General features: G+C 37.7%; 1 protein-coding gene across 1 annotated transcript; it reads left to right on the top strand.

Annotated features, from left to right (window-relative positions):
• Positions 1-261: 261 nt before the first annotated feature.
• Positions 262-19,857, top strand: LOC310738370 (uncharacterized protein). Its single transcript, XM_083563350.1, has 12 exons — positions 262-293; positions 1,907-1,981; positions 2,167-2,209; positions 2,301-2,422; positions 4,716-4,797; positions 4,963-5,155; positions 5,283-5,356; positions 5,578-5,654; positions 6,542-6,642; positions 8,580-8,668; positions 8,761-8,901; positions 18,796-19,857. The coding sequence occupies exons 2-12, from the start codon at positions 1,916-1,918 to the stop codon at positions 18,954-18,956; spliced, it is 1,149 nt and encodes a 382-aa protein (XP_083419476.1). The 5' UTR covers positions 262-293; positions 1,907-1,915; the 3' UTR covers positions 18,957-19,857.
• The last annotated feature ends 157 nt before the right edge of the window (positions 19,858-20,014 follow it).

Raw genomic sequence — 20,014 nt, 5'->3', positions numbered from 1 at the left:
GGATAGCATTCCAAAATTGTTACGAAAGTGTTAATTTTATATTTTTTCTAAACAACTTTACTGCTCCTTAGCCTATTTTAATACCGTATTATTTTTATACGCTAAATCGGTAGAATTAGTCGCGCTATGAATTCGCCAACAAGGCGTCGCTTTTTTTGCGCGTCATATCCTGTCTCCGCTCTCTTCTTCCACCTCTACCAACGGCGACGTGATGACGTCATTCTGTAGCGGCTCACGGTGGATTTAAAAAGGTAATGATCTTTCAGGGTGATGGTTCCCTCCGGAGTTTTCAGGTCTTTAGAGTCATCAACGATGGCTTTATTTTTTGTGATCGAATATCAATTATAAAATGATATAAACACAAAGTTTATGTAAATGTTCTGGAGTGTATAGTCGGGGTTTCAGAGTGTTAGTAAGTGTAGATTTATCTGACCTGTGGAACAACTGATCATGATGAATCCTGATTTGTAGCACCTCTTATTGCTTTACTGACTATTTAGACTGTATGTATGTACACACACACACACACACACACACACACACACACACACACACATTATGATATTGCAACCAACAAATTCATGTGAAGTCCAGCAAGTCTACATAACCCTGATACTACTAATGCTGTTGTTAAAGCATCTCTGGTCAGTACTATGACACTCACTTTTTGTTTAAGAGTCTACCAACTTCTCTATCTATCCCAGATCTATCAAATAGAGAAGTGCCCAGTTTCATTAAATGAAGCTTCCACCTCCATGCTTCACTGGGGGTGTGGTGTTCTCTGAGGGTATAAGTGATTTTGACACCAAACAAATCTAGAATCATGGCTGTAATGTTTTCCCGTGATCTCATCACAGCTCTTTTTAATGTTGCTGTAGATCTACTGACAACCAACCTAAGCTGAAGTTCTTAACATCCCGTTTTTTTTATTTATTTTTAATTTTTTTATGATGTTACTGTGTTGATCCAGATTCCGCACTTTGTGATAACGGTCTTCATATTATCTAATGGTGCAGCTAATGTTTTGAAAATTTAATAAGATCCTGTACATCAATAAGATCCTGTACATCCTTTATAAGCTCTTTGCCTTAATTAGTCGATTAAAACCAAGAAACATCTGATTTTTATTTATTTATTTATTTTTGTTTATCACAGTCATTTCAGTAGGGATATCATTAGTCAAATCTAAGAACAGTCACATGCGACATTATAAGAGCATGTGTGCAAAACAAAATAGTTTTATTTTATTTTATAATATTTTATTTTTAATCTAAATTTTTGAAAACAATTGTAAACAAATTTTATCGGAATATTTGTCATTGATTTTTACTTGAATGTGTTTGCTATATCGTGCTGCAGGTTGGAGATTTTATCCTTTCCTTCCCATTCTTTTCCCTCCCCTTCCCTGTTCCCATTCTTTTTTGTTTCCCATTTTTGTTTCCTGACCCTTCCCATTCCCTTTCTCTTTTCTGCCCCCCCCCCCTTTTAAATTTTCCTTTCATTCCCCTTTCCCTGTCACTTTGCTTGTACTTGCTCCCTTTTATGTCCTTTTTCCTATTAACCCTTTTCCTTTTGTCAAATTGTGCCTCATCAAAAAATATTTTCTATTTAATGTATGGAATATGACTAAAACTACACTTTTCCAAATGTATTTCTGTTTAAATATGTTCTATTCATTAGTCTTTATACTGAATGTTTGACAGTTTAATAATATTATTATTATACTATTGGTATTCTTGCCATTTTATGATTTCCCTTTCCATCCGACAGTGTAGATATAAGTATTACTTATTGTAGTATTGACAACTGCTTGCTATTCGATCTACTGACATTATACTGATCGGTAAGAGAAAGTGATGGTGCGTACAATAGAATTATAAACTCTGCTTATTGTGTATATTTACAGGCTTCCAGAATGAACTGGGATAATCATTTGAGTCACATGATCTCAGAAGCTGATGGCAGCGTTGCAAAAATACGAGTAAGTAGAATCAATTAGTCTGTAAATGAAGGCTGAGAGTAAAATGTTTGAGTAGTGCATGTTGGGTTTTGTTGCACTTGGCTACTAGGAGTCACTTAGCTTTAAAATTTAGATTGAAGCTATGTTTAAAGGCACATTATTCATTTTCTACAAATAAAATGAACACTTTTGCTGTGCCTTGTAAGGAGCACCTCGCTATTCCCGGAAGGCTTTCCAGAGAAAGAGAAGGTAATTGTGTTTTTAATAGATTTTAAAATGTATGGTTTTGTGAGTCAAACTTAACGTGGCATCTTGGTCATTCTGTGTGTTTCTCTTGTAGATGTGTATCCAGTCAGAGAGCTTAGTCACGCCTCAGGTTTGGAGCGTCCGGTACATCTTAGTGGTGCTGTGCAGTGGAGCGACCTGACAGCTGTACATACTCAGCTTCATAATCAGCGGCAGGTCAGAATCACACCACACACTCACTCACTGTCTTGGTGCATATCTGTGTGTCACAGAACTGCAGAACTACTTGTTAATTTAAAAGAAAAAAAAATTTAATCGCGGCAGAAATATATATATATATTTTTTACCAATGAGACAAATCCACGCCAACACAAAGACAGTGTCACACTAAAAAAAAAAACAAAGATAACTGCTATTTGTCATAAAAACAAAATTATATATTTGTTTACGTAAATGTTTCTTTTATGCATTTTCCTCATTTTCTTCACAACTATATACATAAATATAGGAAGCTATTTTTTTTCCTTAACAGTATAAACTTACAGGCCATTTATGGTTCATATAATCATTATACATTATTCATATAATGTATAATGAATATTCATATAATCATTTATACAAATGTTTTTTTGGGGGGGGTTTTGTTTTGCATTTTCCTCATTTTCTTCACAACTATATACATAAATATAGGAAGCTATTTTTTTTCCTTAAAAGTATAAACTTACAGGCCATTTATGGTCCATATAATCATTATACATTATTCATATATTGTATAATGAATATTCATATATTTGTTTATACAATTTTTTTTCTTTTTTATCTTACAGGCCATTTATGGCTTACAAAATCTTTGGGCGAATTGGTTCTATATACTCTGTCCATTTACTCCACATTGAAAAAATTATCATCCATCTTGGTACTTAAAGCAAAGGAAAGCTTTTCCATCACATATATTTTATGTTTTATGTTAATCTACTCATCCACGGTAGATTGTTCAGGTTTTATTTGGGTTTATTTATTTATTTATTTATTTTTTACCCTGGCTGCCAAAAGGATTGACATCAGTCTATTATCTTAGAACTACTCATTTCAAAGCAGTAATTAACAGGCCTACAGTACAAACTTTACACATATAATTGCCAATGCAGTATATCTGCATTATTATTCAAATATGTACACATATGCAGGATCTACTGGCTCAGATGCAATTCTAATTTTATTTTTTGGCTTTAGATAGATAGAAGACGCCATGTTCAAATCTGGCATTAGTGTCATCAATGTCAAAAAATAAATAAAAGAAACGGCCTGAGATGAGCTCTTTGAGTTGGCACACATCGCCGATCTGACCCTGAAGTGCCTGAGCTAAGGACTGGATAGTGATGTGCAACCAGTAGCTTCTATTTCATTAGAGAAATTAATGAAATATATGGATAAAAAAGATGCAATGGGTTCATATAGACCCCAAAAAGAGCATAAGGGTTAAAGATGTACAAAAAAAGAGAGAGAAAGGGGTACACACTTTCTTGTTGTTTTTCTTTTATCTCAAATATTATGCTACAGTGTACGGGTGTTCGATATTGACCACAAAAATCATATTGTTATTTTGGTGGGATTTTATCGATAATGATAATTAGACAATATTTAGCTTTTTGCAAGTGTTTTACCTTAAGGACTCCCATAGTGACTCCTAAAATATTCTCTATATTCTGTGTGGTGGTCCGTTCACAACAGTGCCTGAGCTTAATCTTTTCCAATAAGTTAAAATAGATTTTTACCTTTTATGAAATTTTTTTACCTTTTATAAATCCGTTTGTTTTTTTTGTTTTTTTTTTTTTGTTTTTTTTTAGGTGTGCATCACCGTCAGTCAGTTAGAATGACATTTTAGCTGTTACCAAGCTAATAAAATTAGTATATTTATAATAATTTAATATAATTTAAATATAATATACATTTTTATCATATATTTTAATAGCACATTTTTCGAGAGAAAAAAATTGCTTTTTTTGTGTGTGATATTGATTAAATATATAAATCGAGATAAATGTACACATTTTCCGCCCCCATATCTTACATTTCGCGATATATTAAAAAATGTAAAATCGCATGGCAGTAAAACAACACTTATAATATATCTCGTACACCCCTGATACAGTGTCATAAAAACTACTGATTTTAATCCTAACAGTTTCTAGCTGACTTTTTTCTTCTTCTTTCTTTTTCTTCTTTGTCGCAAAAGCTGGTCATCCGTCTCCACACTCTTCTGTCCTCTACATCTGCCTCTTTCACAATAACTACCTGCATGTCTTCCTTCACCACATCCATAAACCTCCTCCTCAGCCTTCCTGTTTTCCTCCTTCCTGGTGGCTCCATCCTCAGCATTCACCTACTGATATACTCCATATCCCTCCTCTGCACATGTCCAAACCATCTCAATCTCGGTCGTGCCTCTCGATGAGGGCGCATCTAGCGGACACTCTCTCTTTAATATATCGCTGTTATTCATATTCAGACCATCGAGTCCTTGACGCAGAGCCTGCGGTCAGTGGAGAGAGAACGAGATGCTCAACAAAGGGCAATACAGATGCTGCAAGGTGCGCTTTTAATCTTCACAGATTTCCAGATTTACTCGCTTTACTCGATTTACTCTTGCATTGCTGCTTTTTTATAAGTCTGTACATTTTTATTCAAACTCATGAAACGAGTCCAAAACCACATACGCACAGAGCACATCAGTCAGATTTTGCGTCACTTTCCAGAGGAGGTGAGGAGGCTTCGGGAGAGACTGGAGGCCCGGGACAAGGAGAGAGAATGCAAACAGGACTTTGAAAGAGAAAAAGCCCCTGCTGTAGAAACACGTCTGGAGCAATGGAAAAGAGACGTGGGACGCGAGTTGAGTACCCTGAGAGGACACATCGACAGGGCCACGTCTCTAGGCAACCGGGAGGAAAGGTCAGTCGCATTGGACGAGAGCATGAGAAATTCTTATGGCTGTTTTTTTTAGGCTGTAATGGAATATAATATTAAGTGGTGTGTGCGTGTGCGTGTGCGTGTGTTTGTGTTTGGGATTGGGCTTTAGTTTCAGCTCTAAACTATGCAGAGAGGAAGTGGAACAACTCAGAAGAGAGGTGGATCTGCTCAGAAGCAAGCTGAGTGAGTGTCGATCAGACATTCTCAGTATATTTTATGTGCAGTGTGTTTACCTAAAATATTTCTATTTTTCAGTTTAATTGGTATGGTTCATAATTGTAGGTATGAATCTATTGTATTTACTGATCAACCAACATGTCTTTTGTAATGAAGATTGTGTAATGTGACGGATGTGTGTGTGTGTGTGTGTGTGTGTGTGTGTGTGTGTGTGTGTGTGTCGTAAGTGAGGCATGAAGAAAACATGTACCAACAGCAGTCTGAAGCAAGAGAAACTAAGAGGCAGTACGAGCACAGCTGTAAGGTACTGACACAGAAGCATACTTTTTAAACAAAAGTAATCACCATTGAACCGATATTCCGAACTGAAAATGACTTTTGTGCAGAATAAATGCATATACAGTGCATCCGGAAGGTTTTCACAGCGCTTCACTTTATCCACTTTATCCATTTTATGTTACAGCATTATTCTAAAATGGATTTAATTCATTATTGTCCGCAAAATGCTACAAACAAAACCCTATAATGACAATGTGAAAGAAGTTTCCTTGAAATTTGCCACCACCGTGCTTCACTGTAGGGACAGTATTGGCCAGGTGATAAATGGTGCCTGGTTTCGTCCAGACATGAAGGCATTCAGGCCGAAGAGTTCAATCTTTGTTTCTTAAGGTCTGAGAGTCCTTCAGGTGCCTTTAGGGAAACTCCAGGTGGGTTGTCATGTGCCTTTTAATGAGGAGTGGCTTCTGTCTGGCCACTCTACCATACAGACCTGATTGATGGAGTGCTGCAGAGATGGTTGTTCTTCTGAAAGGTTCTCCTCTCTCCACAGAGAAACGCTGGAGCTTTTTGTTTTGGTCTTCATGGCTTGGTTTTTCCAAAATGTGGAAAAAGTGAATAATTTCCCTATGTAACTGTAATTCACTCACGTGCATCAAAGACACTATTCTGTTCGCATGCCAAGTAAAACGTAAATGCTGTAGTAACTATCACTGGACATATTTCCGTTCATCAACTAAGCACTGTGAATCACTGTATGAATAATAAGATGTTGGAATTCTGATCGGTAGTCTGAGATTACCAGCACAACAAGGAAAAATCCACCCCAAACAATCTACATACATAATGTGCACACAAGTAATCTTTTTGTAGCTGCGACATCTCTATCACAATCTTCTTCTTTCTTTTTTACAGACCCTGGAAACGGTCACCGACTCTTACCGCACTCACGACTTTGAACTTTCCAGGATCATCTCGCAGTACAAACACACACAGCAAGACGTGAGAGATCTCGGGTACGCATGCGCAGCGGTGCTCAGTAACAAAGTAAATCATTTACTGTAATGCGTTGCTGTACTTAAGTAACTTTATCACGTATCTGTAGTTTACTGAAGTGTTTCCATTTGGGGAGACTTTTACTTTTAACTTCAATACATTTCAAAGTCAAATATCGTACTCCGGGTCGAGCGCCCGCTATGTTTTAAACTTTTTTTGATTGGCACTTGGTGGTTTCTACTTATTACTAACATACAGTTCAGCATCAGTTCAACAACAAGCAGAACCTTAATTTAGAGAGGAATAAATGATGGGGAAAAAACGGTGTCCTCATTTGCACGATTTTGTTAAATAGTTGAAAAGAAGGTTTTGGGCTCATGATAATTTGAATAGATATCAATCAGTGTTTGAGTCATTAATATCATTCTATTAATAGATCAGTGTGTTTAAAGCAACATTAGATTCATTACACATAAACTGAGTTGATTAAGTGTCTGGTGACAAAAATGATAATAGGAACATTATAGACATAATAGTTCATAGTACTTTGGATACTTAAGTACATTTGAAGGCAAATACTTTTGTACTTTTACTCAAGGGAACGTTTAAAAGGAGTGTTTTTACTTTTCTTGGAGTAATATTTTACCTCTTGTATCTTTACTTTAACTCAAGTACATGGTTTGTGTACTCCGTCCACCACTGCATATGCATATGCAAGTTTTTATTACATTTTTTTTACTGAATTTGCATATTCTAGCTTGTAAATAGACTAGCCGGAGTAAACGGATGTTTCTTCAACATTAAATAACGTTACTATCCAAGAACATTCGACTACAATTATATAGGAGATCCAGATATTCAGAGTTGACTGGAATGTAACTTATACTCGACTTGAGCTTGAGAGATCCTTCTCGAGACTTGTGTTTTTATTAACACTAACACTGTTTTTAATGCTTTTATCATTTATTCACCAATCACTGTATTAGAAATTACATAGTAATACATGGTAGGGCCTGTCATTGCAGCCTCCGAACAGCCTCCGCTCTCCCATGGATTGTATTAGAAACTTCCCTTGAGATTCTGGTCTATGTAACATGATTGCAACACATAATTGCTGCAGATTTGGTCGCTGCACGTTCATGCAGCGAATGCTTTGTCCCCCAAGGGGCTCCGTCGCATTCTGTTCTGGTGACTGAGGAGGATTTCGAAGTAGCCTGAACTCAGTATCAGTTCCTGGAGAGTGCTTTTAATGGAATTGTGTCCATTATAAGATGGAAATGTGTGTGCCAAGTAAACATTCTCCACACTATTAATTGGCCTCTACCACCCTGAACCACAGATTCATCTGTTGCCTAGTTGTGACTTCAGCATCTGCTTTTTTGCAGCAGAAATTAAGCTTGGAGCAGACGACGTTTGACTGATCTCTAAATATACAGTGTCCATGAATCCGTATCTACTGTAGCTTCTCGTAGCTGGCTGAAATGGAACCCCAAGTTGGTTCCTGTTGTTGTAGCCCATCCATCACAAGGTTGGATATGTTGAGATGCTTTTCTACTCACCACGGTTGATGAAGAGTGAGGATTTGAGTTACCATAGCTTAACTGACTCCAATCTGACTATTCTGTTCTGACGTCTCATCTCAACAAGCTGCCGCACACTTGGATGTTTTAGGTTTTTAGACATTTCTTTGCCAAATCATATGATCGTTAACACGGTCAATGAGATCATATTTTGTCTCATTCTGATGTTTGATAGATCATAACTGAAGTTCTTGCCCTGTATGTACCTACTTTTGTGACTATTATATGATAGGTTGGTTGAATTATTGAATGAATGACTTATGAATGAATCGCATGACTTATACTAGAATAACAGTTATTGTGTGCTTAAATACTTTCCCTGTACCCTCTGATTATTAGTGTGTGTGTGTGTGTGTGTGTGTGTGTGTGTGTGTTAGACTTACAGTTTCTGGATTGAAGGACGAAGTGAGAGGCCTAATTCTGAGAGACGGATTCGACACACCTGCAGAATTGCCACGGAAGTCAAGTAACAAACACACACCTGTATACTTTTGTGTCTCCTCCGTGTCCTTTTCTTGTTTTCTGTCTTAATTTTTACCTTCTATCTTCTTTCCCAAGATGCTTTGAAGGCAGCGGTTGCTGTGGAGATGAGTCCCCGGAGTCGGTTGCTGTCAGATTCGGATGATGATTTGAGCCCCACCCCCAGTCTTGGAGATGTTAGCTCCGATGACCAAGACGTATCCTGGCTGGGGGAATCAGGTTGAACACTGCACATACAGCCACACCTTTTTTATGCTTACAGGTTTATTATACAGGACACAGACATAATATTAGTCTTTTGGGTGTGTGAGTTGATTTATAACATCAAGAAAAAATCCCACACACAGAGATCAAGACACTGAAGCCAAAAACATCGTAGCTAGATTTGAAGTGCTAAAGACATAATACAGTGTTAATCTAATGTAAGTGTTATTTAATTTGGATTGCACAGTGTATATACACTAGAGGTCAACCGACCGATCCGAGAGGATTTTACCGATCGCATTTGACGATAACCAATTATCATTAAATAGTTTTTAAAACGGATGCTAGATAAAAATCAAACACTCCATGTAAAATAATACAGAACTTTATTTAAAAACTAAAACCAAATCCTGGAATTTTATTTGATTAAAATATGAATATATTACCGTATTTTTCAGGCTATAAGCCGCTACTTTTTTCCTACGTTTTGAACCCAGCAGCTTAAACAACGAAGCGGCTTATTTATGAATTTTTCCTGGGTTTTTTCCCGGTTTCACAAACTTCAAGCCAAAAAACTGAGCGACATAGCCTAAGACCAATGAAATTTCCGAACGGAAACCAAAAACGCACCTCACCTGTGTTCTGAGCTGCACGGCATCGGGAGAAAAACCTTCTTTTTTTTTTAACGCACAACGATGCCAAAAGATAAACTCCCGAGAGAAATAGTTGTGAAAGAAAGGAGGAAGACAGTGAACAATGACTTTCTTGGTAGACTACTGTTTAGATACAAGCCGTTGTAACGCGTTGAGGTCTGGCTCATGGGAGAACTTGCTAACTCCAGTTGCAACAGAAATCATATAAGCACAGACAGGTTTCCAAAACTCGTGCTTTTTTATTATTCTTGGCAACAGCGTTACGGGTTAGTCAAAGAAACTTAGAAATGAGCATCAGAAAATAATGAGGACATATTCCTCGGTTTTGCACACATGCAGTAATACCAGAAAAATGCGGCGGCAGGCTATTCTCAAAATACCGCTCTGCTCTTAAAGGAGCCACAACATATTTCACCCGTGTAACAGACACTGTCTTTCATTAAAGCCTGTGTAAAGTTCATTAGTTTCAGTGTAGACACTGCGGCTTATAGACAGGTGCGGCTTATTTATGTTTAAAATATTTGTAAAATTCAGTGGGTGCAGCTTATATATGGGTGCGCTTTATAGTCCGGAAATTACGGTAATTATATTAATAAATACTTAGGAAAATAAGAGACATGCATTCAAACTAAAACAAAAAGTAATACTCGAAATAAATACAACAGTTACATCCAGAATGAACAAAAAACAAAAATCAACAGCACTTGGAGTCAGTGCTTCACCTCTAAAGGCCGCTCTCGTATTGTGTAACACAGCCCGGAAAAACTATCGGTATGGATTTTTGCCGATAGTTTCAGCAATCAAGTATCAGGTGCCGATTATTCAGCAAAACCTATGAATCGGCTGACCTCTAGTATACACACAGCCACACACACTCATACACAAGCTATTTTTTTTTTTTTGTGTTGAATTGTTACATACCTAAGTGCATAGTTGGTATATTTCTTAATAATCCAGATTTAACCGATGTGTGTGCACACTAAAAAATTTGCACGTGAAGTTATCTTAAATAATAGTCAAATCTATCTAGAACATCATATATACTGAACCAAACATAAGATATCTGGACATACTCACTCCAAACTTGTTTTCTCGTTCTATTGACATATATCATTTTGCAGATAAATGCTTAAAAAACAAAGATGATCTGCCAATAGACCTACAGGTGCATTTCAATAAATTAGAATATCATTAAAAAGTTTATTTATTTTAGTAATTTTATACAAAAAGGGAAACTTGTATATTATATAGATTCATCACACACAGACTGATATATTTCAAGTGTTTATTTCTTTTCATTTTGATGATTATGGCTTACAGCTAATGAAAACCCAAAATTCAGTATCTTAGAAAAATATTGTGAAAAAGTTCAATATTGGAAACTCGTGGTGTCTCACGCTAATCAGCTAATTAAATCCAAACACCTGTAAAGGTTTGCTGAGCCTTTTAATGGTGTCTCAGTCTGGTTCAGGCTACACAATCATGGGGGAAGACTGCAGACTTGACAGTTGTCCAGAAGCAGAGGTGGGAAGTAACGAAGTACAAATACTTCGTTACTGTACTTAAGTAGATTTTTTCGGTACTTTACTCCACTATTTATTTTTCAGACAACTTTTTACTTTTACTCATTACATTTTTACACAAATATCTGTACTTTTTACTTCTTACATTTTCAAAACAGACTTGTTACTTTAGTTTTAATCCACTGATTTGGTGAAATATATTTTTTTTATTTTCACTGCGCGCCGATTTCAGCCGAACAACCGATTTCCTGTCATTGTGCGTTCAATCCACTGGTGTATAAAGTCCTGACTCTCACTCACCACAGAAGGCAGTAAGAAGTTTGGGGTTAATGTGGATGAGACAGAGGGAGTCAGTGATGTAAACATGACTGAGAACAGACACATTCCTGATCATCATCATCATCATCTTTTCTCTGCTTGTGTTCTATATGTGGATCTTCAGCCTGAACACATTCATTAGGTAACAACATTTTTAATTAGTTTTGTATTAATATACAGTATATATATATATATATATATATATATATATATATATATATATATATATATATATATATATAATTATATATATATAATTATATATATATATATATATATATATATATATATATATATATATAATTATATTTGGCTGTCAAAATAAAATAAAAATGATTTTAAATGGCACAAAAATTTTTTCTTTCTTTACTTAGATATAAAATAAATAAATTAACTCCAGATATTTTTAATCAGTAAACTTTTGTTTTATTTCTGAGTCTCAAATCAAACACCAAAATCCGCCACAATTTACCCTCGGGGTGGCGTTTTGTGGGTTTTTCCCTCATAATGGCGACACAAACTTAAATTACTGTCTTTATTGATCGTACAGATAAAAACAATACATCATTCAAATCTGTAAAATGTCTATAATTTTATATACTTTGAGGAAAATAAGTATTTGAACACCCTGCTATTTTGTAAGTTCTCCCACTTAGAAATCATGGAGGGGTCTGAAATTGTCATCGTAGGTGCATGTCCACTGTGAGAGACATAATCTAAAAAAAAAATCCAGAAATCACAATGTATGATTTTTTTAACTATTTATTTGTATGATACAGCTGCAAATAAGTATTTGAACACCTGAGAAAGTCAATGTTAATATTTGGTACAGTAGCCTTTGTTTGCAATTACAGAGGTCAAACGTTTCCTGTAGTTTTTCACCAGGTTTGCACACACTGCAGGAGGGATTTTGGCCCACTCCTCCACAGAGATCTTCTCTAGATCAGTCAGGTTTCTGGCCTGTCGCTGAGAAACACGGCGTTTGAGCTCCCTCCAAAAATTCTCTATTGGGTTTAGGTCTGGAGACTGGCTAGGCCACGCCAGAACCTTGATATGCTTCTTACAAAGCCACTCCTTGGTTATCCTGGCTGTGTGCTTCGGTCATTGTCATGTTGGAAGACCCAGCCTCGACCCATCTTCAATGCTCTAACTGAGGGAAGGAGGTTGTTCCCCAAAATCTTGCAATTCATGGCCCCGGTCATCCTTAATACAGTGCAGTCGCCCTGTCCCATGTGCAGAAAAACACCCCCAAAGCATAATGCTACCACCCCCATGCTTCACAATAGGGATGGTGTTCTTGGGATGGTACTCATCATTCTTCTTCCTCCAAACACGTTTAGTGGAATTATGACCCAAAAGTTCTATTTTTGTCTGATCTGACCACATGACTTTCTCCCATGACTCCTCTGGATCATCTTAATGGTCATTGGCAAACTTAAGACGTGCCTGGACATGTGCTGGTTTAAGCAGGGGAACCTTCTGTGCCATGCATGATTTCAAACCATGTAGTCTTAGTGTATTACCAACAGTAACCTTGGAAACGGTGGTCCCAGCTCTTTTCAGGGCATTGACCAGCTCCTCCCGTGTAGTTCTGGGCTGATTTCTCACCTTCCTTAGGATCATTGAGACCCCACGAGGTGAGATCTTGCATGGAGCCCCAGTCCGAGGGAGATTGACAGTCATGTTTAGCTTCTTCCATTTTCTAATGATTGCTCCAACAGTGGACCTTTTTTCACCAAGCTGCTGGCAATTTCCCCGTAGCCTTTTCCAGCGTTGTGGAGGTGTACTATTTTGTCTCTAGTGTCTTTGGACAGCTCTTTGGTCTTGGCCATGTTAGTAGTTGGATTCTTACTGATTGTATGGGGTGGACAGGTGTCTTTATGCAGCTAACAACCTCAAACAGGTGCATCTAATTTAGGATAATAAATGTAGTGGAGGTGGACATTTTAAAGGCAGACTAACAGGTCTTTGAGGGTCAGAATTCTAGCTGATAGACAGGTGTTCAAATACTTATTTGCAGCTGTATCATACAAATAAATAGTTTAAAAAATCATACATTGTGATTCAGACCCCTCCATGATTTCTAAGTGGGAGAACTTACAAAATAGCAAGATGTTAAAATACTTATTTTCCTCACTGTATATAAGCTTCCTGACTTGACTTGAAGAGGTGCATTTTCTCCGGTATCTCCTCATTAACTGTCCGTGTGGAAACATAGCAAAGGCTCTAAAGATGTCCACATGACTCTGCACTGATATAGCCTTTATATTAAATTTCTGTACATATGCTTACATATATAATCACAAGTTGTACATATGATACATGTTTAACACCGGAGCAAGCCCTTTACTCACTACTGCTCATTTAGTAAATGAGATCATTAAGAGTCGCTCGGGATAAACACTTCCAACAGGAAGTGGCTATATCTCGCTATCTTTGTCTCTCTATTTTCTCTATCTAATTGTCTCTGTGTCTCTTTTAGTAAATGTCTCTGTCTCACTGTATATGTCTCTCTTTTGCTGTCTCTCTATTTGTTTCTCACTCTTTCTAAAGCTGTGTCTGTGTCTCTTTGTCTTTGTCTCTGTCTTTCCTGCTTATTTTCATGTCTAACAAAGTTTTGAGTTTTGAAAGTAATGCCATTAGTGATCTATGATGAAAGACTTTCCTGGTTCGATTCTTACCTCTAGTTTCATATTGAACATTAGAAGAAGTTTTTAAAAACAGAACAATGAAAGATCATTAAAATTGGTTGCTGGTAAATCATGGTATATCAGTGGTGCAGGTGTTGGAGATGTGGTTCTTGTACCTGAGTCACTTCTCATAGACTTCGAGTTACTGAGAGAATGTACAGGAAGGATAAGTTTTGACCCTTTACCATCATAATCTAAGAGAAAACACTGGGTTCCTAACTATAGAAAAGCCAACAGTCCAATAAGCAAAGGCTTGTTTGCTTCTCCTGTGTTGGTGTAATGGTCAGTGAAGTGGTCGCTGCTATCTGACTCACCCGGTTCGATTCCTATCCCTTAGCTTTCCTTTAAATTGTTTAAAAAGTTTTTAAAAAGAACCAAAAAAGGTCCTAAAAATCAAGTTCTTGCAGGAGATCCTGTGGCTCAATTGGAAGAGCTTTACCTCTGGGTTGAGAGGTTGCCGGTTCAAACCCCGGCCAGGACATAAAGTTAAAAGTGTGGAAGGTTCCGGTGACCGTAGTAAGAAAGGTGTCAGAAATAGCTGCGTGGAAGGTTGGATGTGGTTTCGGAGGGCGTATCCTGAAGTAGGGGGGCAATATCCGGGCATCTGCCCCCCCGGTGTCTGAGTAGCTGAAAACAGGGGGTTATGAAGCAAAAATGTCCAAAAAAGTATTGACTTAGTTTTGCATATATAGGGAAAAATTCTGCCAAAAACCTATCACCCTCACTTTTTCTGAGGCTGTGAAGCAGCCAGTATTCACAGCCTTTGTTTAGGGTCAACTACTTCGTCGCTCACCAGACACTACTTTCCACACAGTTACCCAGTGTGGGGACAAGCCAGATTCGAACCAGCAACCTCTGAAGTCAGAGGCAAGGCTTTTATCACAAAGCCATCAAGTCCCATAACACACCTTCTTTTTTTGGGGGGTTTATCCTTCGTTTCATGCTTCAAAGCAAGAAATTCAGACCAGACAGAAACACAGAAAGCAGGATTCGAACCCTGAACCCCACCAACAGCAAAATACCAGTCTTAACCCACTAAACCATCGGGAAGGACCGGCTGCGACGATTGTTTAGAGCAGGTCTATCTTTTCTTTCAAACCATCAGCACAAGAATATAATGCTAAAGACAGACATAGGAAGCAAACCCATGACGTGACTAGCAGGGACAAAGCAGGATTCGAACCCTGATTCACACCATTAGCAAGGCACCAGCATTAACCCACTGAACCATCAGGAAGGACAAGCTGGGAAGCTTGTTTAGAGCAGGTCTATCTTTCTTTTTTACCCATCAAAACAAGAATATGAAGATGTAAGAATCAGGAATTTAACCTACCTCAGGACTAACAGACAGAAAGCCAGGTTTGAACCCTGACCACCAACATTAGCAAAGTACCAGCCTTAACCCACTAAGCCATAAGGAAAAAACAGGCTGGGAAGCTTGATTAGACCAGGTCTATCATTCTTTTCAAAACATCAACACAAGAATTTAACAGTAAAGAAAGATGTAGGAAGCAAATACAGATGTAAGTAGTACAAGTTGAACCCACATTGTAAATAACAGGAAGAAAGCAGGATTCAAACCAAGATCCCCACCACCAGCGAGATACCAACCTTAACCCACTGTACCATTGGTGAGGACAGGCTAGGAAGCTTATTTAGAGCAGGTCTATCTTTCTTTTCAACCCATTAAAAACAAAAATATATCGCTAAAGAAAGATGTAGGAAGTGAATCCTGATCGTGACTGGCAGACAGAAAGCAGGATTCGAACCCGGAACCCCACCAAAAGCAAGAAACCCGATTTAACCCACCGAACCATCAGGGAAGACAGGCCAGGAAGGTTGTTTAAAGCAGGTCTATCTACCTTTAAACCATCAACACAAGAATATAAAGCTAAAGAAAGATTTAGGAAGCAGGAACATAACCTACATCGCAACTAGCAGGCAGAAAGCAGGATTCAAACCCTGATCCTCACCATCAGTGAGACACCAGCTTTAACCCACTGAACCATGGAAGAGATCAGACTGGGAAGCATGTTTAGATGAGGCACAAGCCTTAAACCACTGAGCGACCGCTGCTGAAAAGCATGTGTGCTTTTTGGAGGGTTCATACTTTGTTTCATGCCAGCGCAGTAAGAAAGAAGGCATGTAGGACTGGCTTTGAAACCTTATCACCAGCGTGGACTATATTAAGGACCATGTTCAGGCACAAGCCTTAACCCACTGAGCTACCACTGAAGTGCCTTTTTTTTGGTGGAGTTATCTTTCATTAAAGACCAGGAAATCAATCCAACACAGAAAGGACAGAATTGAAATGTTTTCACAGGGGACAAGGTCCAGAAGTTTAGTTTACCAACACAGAAACCAGCTCGACCAGGAATCAAACTCTCAAACTCATCCTCGTGGGGATACTGACATTAACCCACTAGGCTATCACATCTATCACATCTATCACAGCTATCTATCTATCTATCTATCTATCTATCTATCTATCTATCTGTCTGTCTGTCTGTCTGTCTGTCTGTCTGTCTGTCTGTCTGTCTGTCTGTCATGATGTGAGGTCCAGTTAACAGCTAAAACAGGTAGCAGTAATAACTACTTTTTACTTAAGTACATGTCAGAGCCAAAACTTCTTTACTTTTACTTAAATAAAAAAGTTTAATCAGTACTTCAACTTTTACCCGAGTATTTTAAAACATGAGTATCTGTACTTCTACTTAAGTAAAGGATGTGTGTACTTTTGCCACCCCTGTCCAGAAGATGATCATTGACACCCTGCACATAAGAGGGTAAGATACAAAAGATAATCGCTAAAGAAGCTGCTGTTCACAGAGTGCTGTATTCAAGCACATTAATGGAAAGTTGAATAGCAGGAAAAAATGTGGTAAAAAAAAAAAAAAGGTGAAATGAAGCCCATTCAAGAATTTGGGGGAAATTCACAAAGAGTGGACTGCAGCAGGAGTCAGTGCTTTAAGAGCCACCACACATAGACGTATCCATGAGATACAACTGACGCATACCTTGTGTCAAGCTACTCTTGAACCAGAAACAATGTCAAAGGTGTCTTACCTGGGAACAGGACAAAAAGCACTGGACTGTTGCTCAGTGGGCCAAAGTCGTCTTTTCAGATGAAAGGAAAGAAAACTTTGCGTTTCATTTGGAAATCAGGGTCCCAGAGTCTGGAGGACGAGAGGAGAGCAGAAATTCCAAGTTGCTTGAGGTCCAGTGTAAATTTTGCACAGTCAGTAGTGGTTTTGAGAGTCATGTCATCTGCTGGTGTTGGTCCACTATGTTTTATCAAGTCCAAGGTCAGCACAGCCATCTACCAGGAAGTTCTAGAGCGCTTAATGCTTTCCTCTGCTGACCAGCTTTATGGAGATGCTGATTTAATTTTTCAGCAGGATTTGGCACCTGCCCACACTGCGAAAAGCACCAAAAGTTGGTTAAATGACCATGGTGTTGGTGTGGTGACTGGCCAGCAAACACACCAGACCTGAACCCCAAAGAGAATCTATAGGATATTATAAAGAAAAAAATTAGAAACAAGAGACCAAAAAAATTCAAATGAGCTGTACACCACTGTCAAAGAAACCTGGGCTTCCATACCACAGACTGATCACCTCCATGCCACGCTGATTTGAGGCAGTAATTAAAGCAAAAGCACCCCCTACCAAGTAATGAGTACATATACAGTAAATGAACATACTTTCCTGAAGGCCAACAATTTACTAGAAAGTTTTTTTTTCTTCTTATGGTGTATTAAAATTTTTTGAGATAGTGAATTGGTGGGTTTTTGCAAATTGTGAGCCAAAATCATCACAATTAAAAGAAATAAACACGTGAAATATATCAGTCTGTGTGATGAATCTATATAATATACGAGTTTCACTTTTTGCATTGAATTACTAAAAATAATAAACTTTTTAGGGATATTCTATTTTATTGAGATGCGCCTGTAGTTTAAGCTTTGATTACAAATGTCAAGCTATAGGTTCAATTAACATATAGTTAGTTTATTGTAATCTGTTTATTTGCACTTCACACACACGCTAATGTTTTGTGATTCTGGTTTGAGGTGGTGTAGTGCAGGGAGACAGAGAAAGAGAATTCCATATTTGCTCATCTTCTGAACTGTTATATTTGTGATGGGAATAAGAATCCCATACTGGTCGTTCACAAGTGGAGCAAACACACACACACACACACACAAGTTCATACATACCTGACAGCCATAAAGTTGGTCATTACTATATGACCGCACCGTTTGGATTTATAATAATGAGCAACGACTCAGGCTGCAGGAAGAAAAAAAAAAAAAACACGTTTGCTTTCTGTACTTACAACCTGCACTGAGATTCATACAGCAAACTTGAGCAGAATGAAATGGTTGAGCTAGTGATTTATTTATTATTTATTTAATGAAGAGACCTTTATATTGTAATACTGGATGGAGTCTCCATTGCTGATGCTTGTTGTATCAGAGGCAACCTGAAATTTTTTGACTTGGGAAAAGTCTTGGAGGACTTTAAGGAATTTCTTAATCTTTTAGAACATAATTTTGCTATGTTCTTATATAGGAAAATAATAGAATGCTTTAACGTTCTAACGTTCATTACTCATTCTAAACTCTAATGACCACCTTTTATGATCACTTTAATCATCGTTAAATCCACTTGGTTGTTCCACTCTGCATTTTAAATCCACTTGGTTGTTCCACTCTGCATTTAGCCCCGAAACTGAAAAGCCAGCAACGGGTTTCACATTCGAGCCTGACAGGAAGTGACCCCAGCGACCCTGCGAGTGAATTTGGAAGCACCCGTGTTGACCTAGACAGCCGAAGGGGAGGAGCTTCAGACAGTTCTCCAGATCTCAGTCTCTGTGACCTTTGATAACAGAAAACAATGATTGCTGGTGCAAGTATGATCTGCTGTTTGGTCAGGCAAAGCAAATAATACTGTAATACCTTGTTTTGAAGAAATGCACAGAATATTGCATACATGTATTGCACACAATTATACGTTTTTCTGGATTGTAGTTGTGGCCGCGTCTAGATTATTCTGACTATTGCAAAACAATGAGTGTTGTGTGGTGAAGCATCACTTGGCCATGACTCACCAATACCAGACAGCAGAGGTGTATGTAACTCCAGTTACAGTCTTCATCCAGCACATTTCATGTTGTTTTCAGGAGCAAATCATCTCAGAACTATTAAAAACCCAGTTTAACCAGTATGTCTGACAGAACATACTGGCAGTCCTCCTCATTTCCAGAGTTACATGTCATTGTTAATTATGCTGAAGTCACTCACACGTCTGTTTTGCTTCAGTAATACACTGCATGGCATTTCAAGAGCTATTTCATCAGTTTTGTTTATCAGAATAAAACCATGGATCTATTTTTAATCTCTTGTCCAGACTGTGGCTCATGTGAAGTTTGAAACTGTGCACATGAACCAGACTAGAAGTCTTTATTTCACTGTTGCTCTTGTGGAAGCTTTTTATCGATGTGCCAACATCACATTTCGATGTGAGCAACCCACATTTATTTTTACTAATTTCGGTTTTCTTTTTTCCTTCTTTTATTTTCTCTCCCTAGAGAGAGCTCTGACACTTAACTGCAATAAATATTTTTCGAAGCCTTTTTAGGCCCATGCATATTACATAAATTGTTGTACATTTTTATATATATAAAATATTAAATTTATGTATGTGTAGGAACTGTGTTGAATGGCAAAACTGCATTTAGTTTGTAGTTAAAATAAAAATCAATCACTTAACCCTTTTTATCAAATGATTGTCTGTCCAAATTACAATTGTAATATTAATGAGACAAGAAAGCGTTTAATATGTTGTAAAGAAATGTAATAAATGTAATAAAAAAAAGCTTTTGGAACATCAAAACACAGGGTTAAAAAAAAAAATACAAACAGCACTTCTGGGACATGAAC

Source organism: Silurus aristotelis (genome assembly GCF_946808225.1).
Source record: "Silurus aristotelis genome assembly, chromosome: 15".
Classification (NCBI taxonomy): Eukaryota; Metazoa; Chordata; class Actinopteri; order Siluriformes; family Siluridae; genus Silurus; species Silurus aristotelis.
This window is presented reverse-complemented; position numbering and strand designations above follow the sequence as displayed.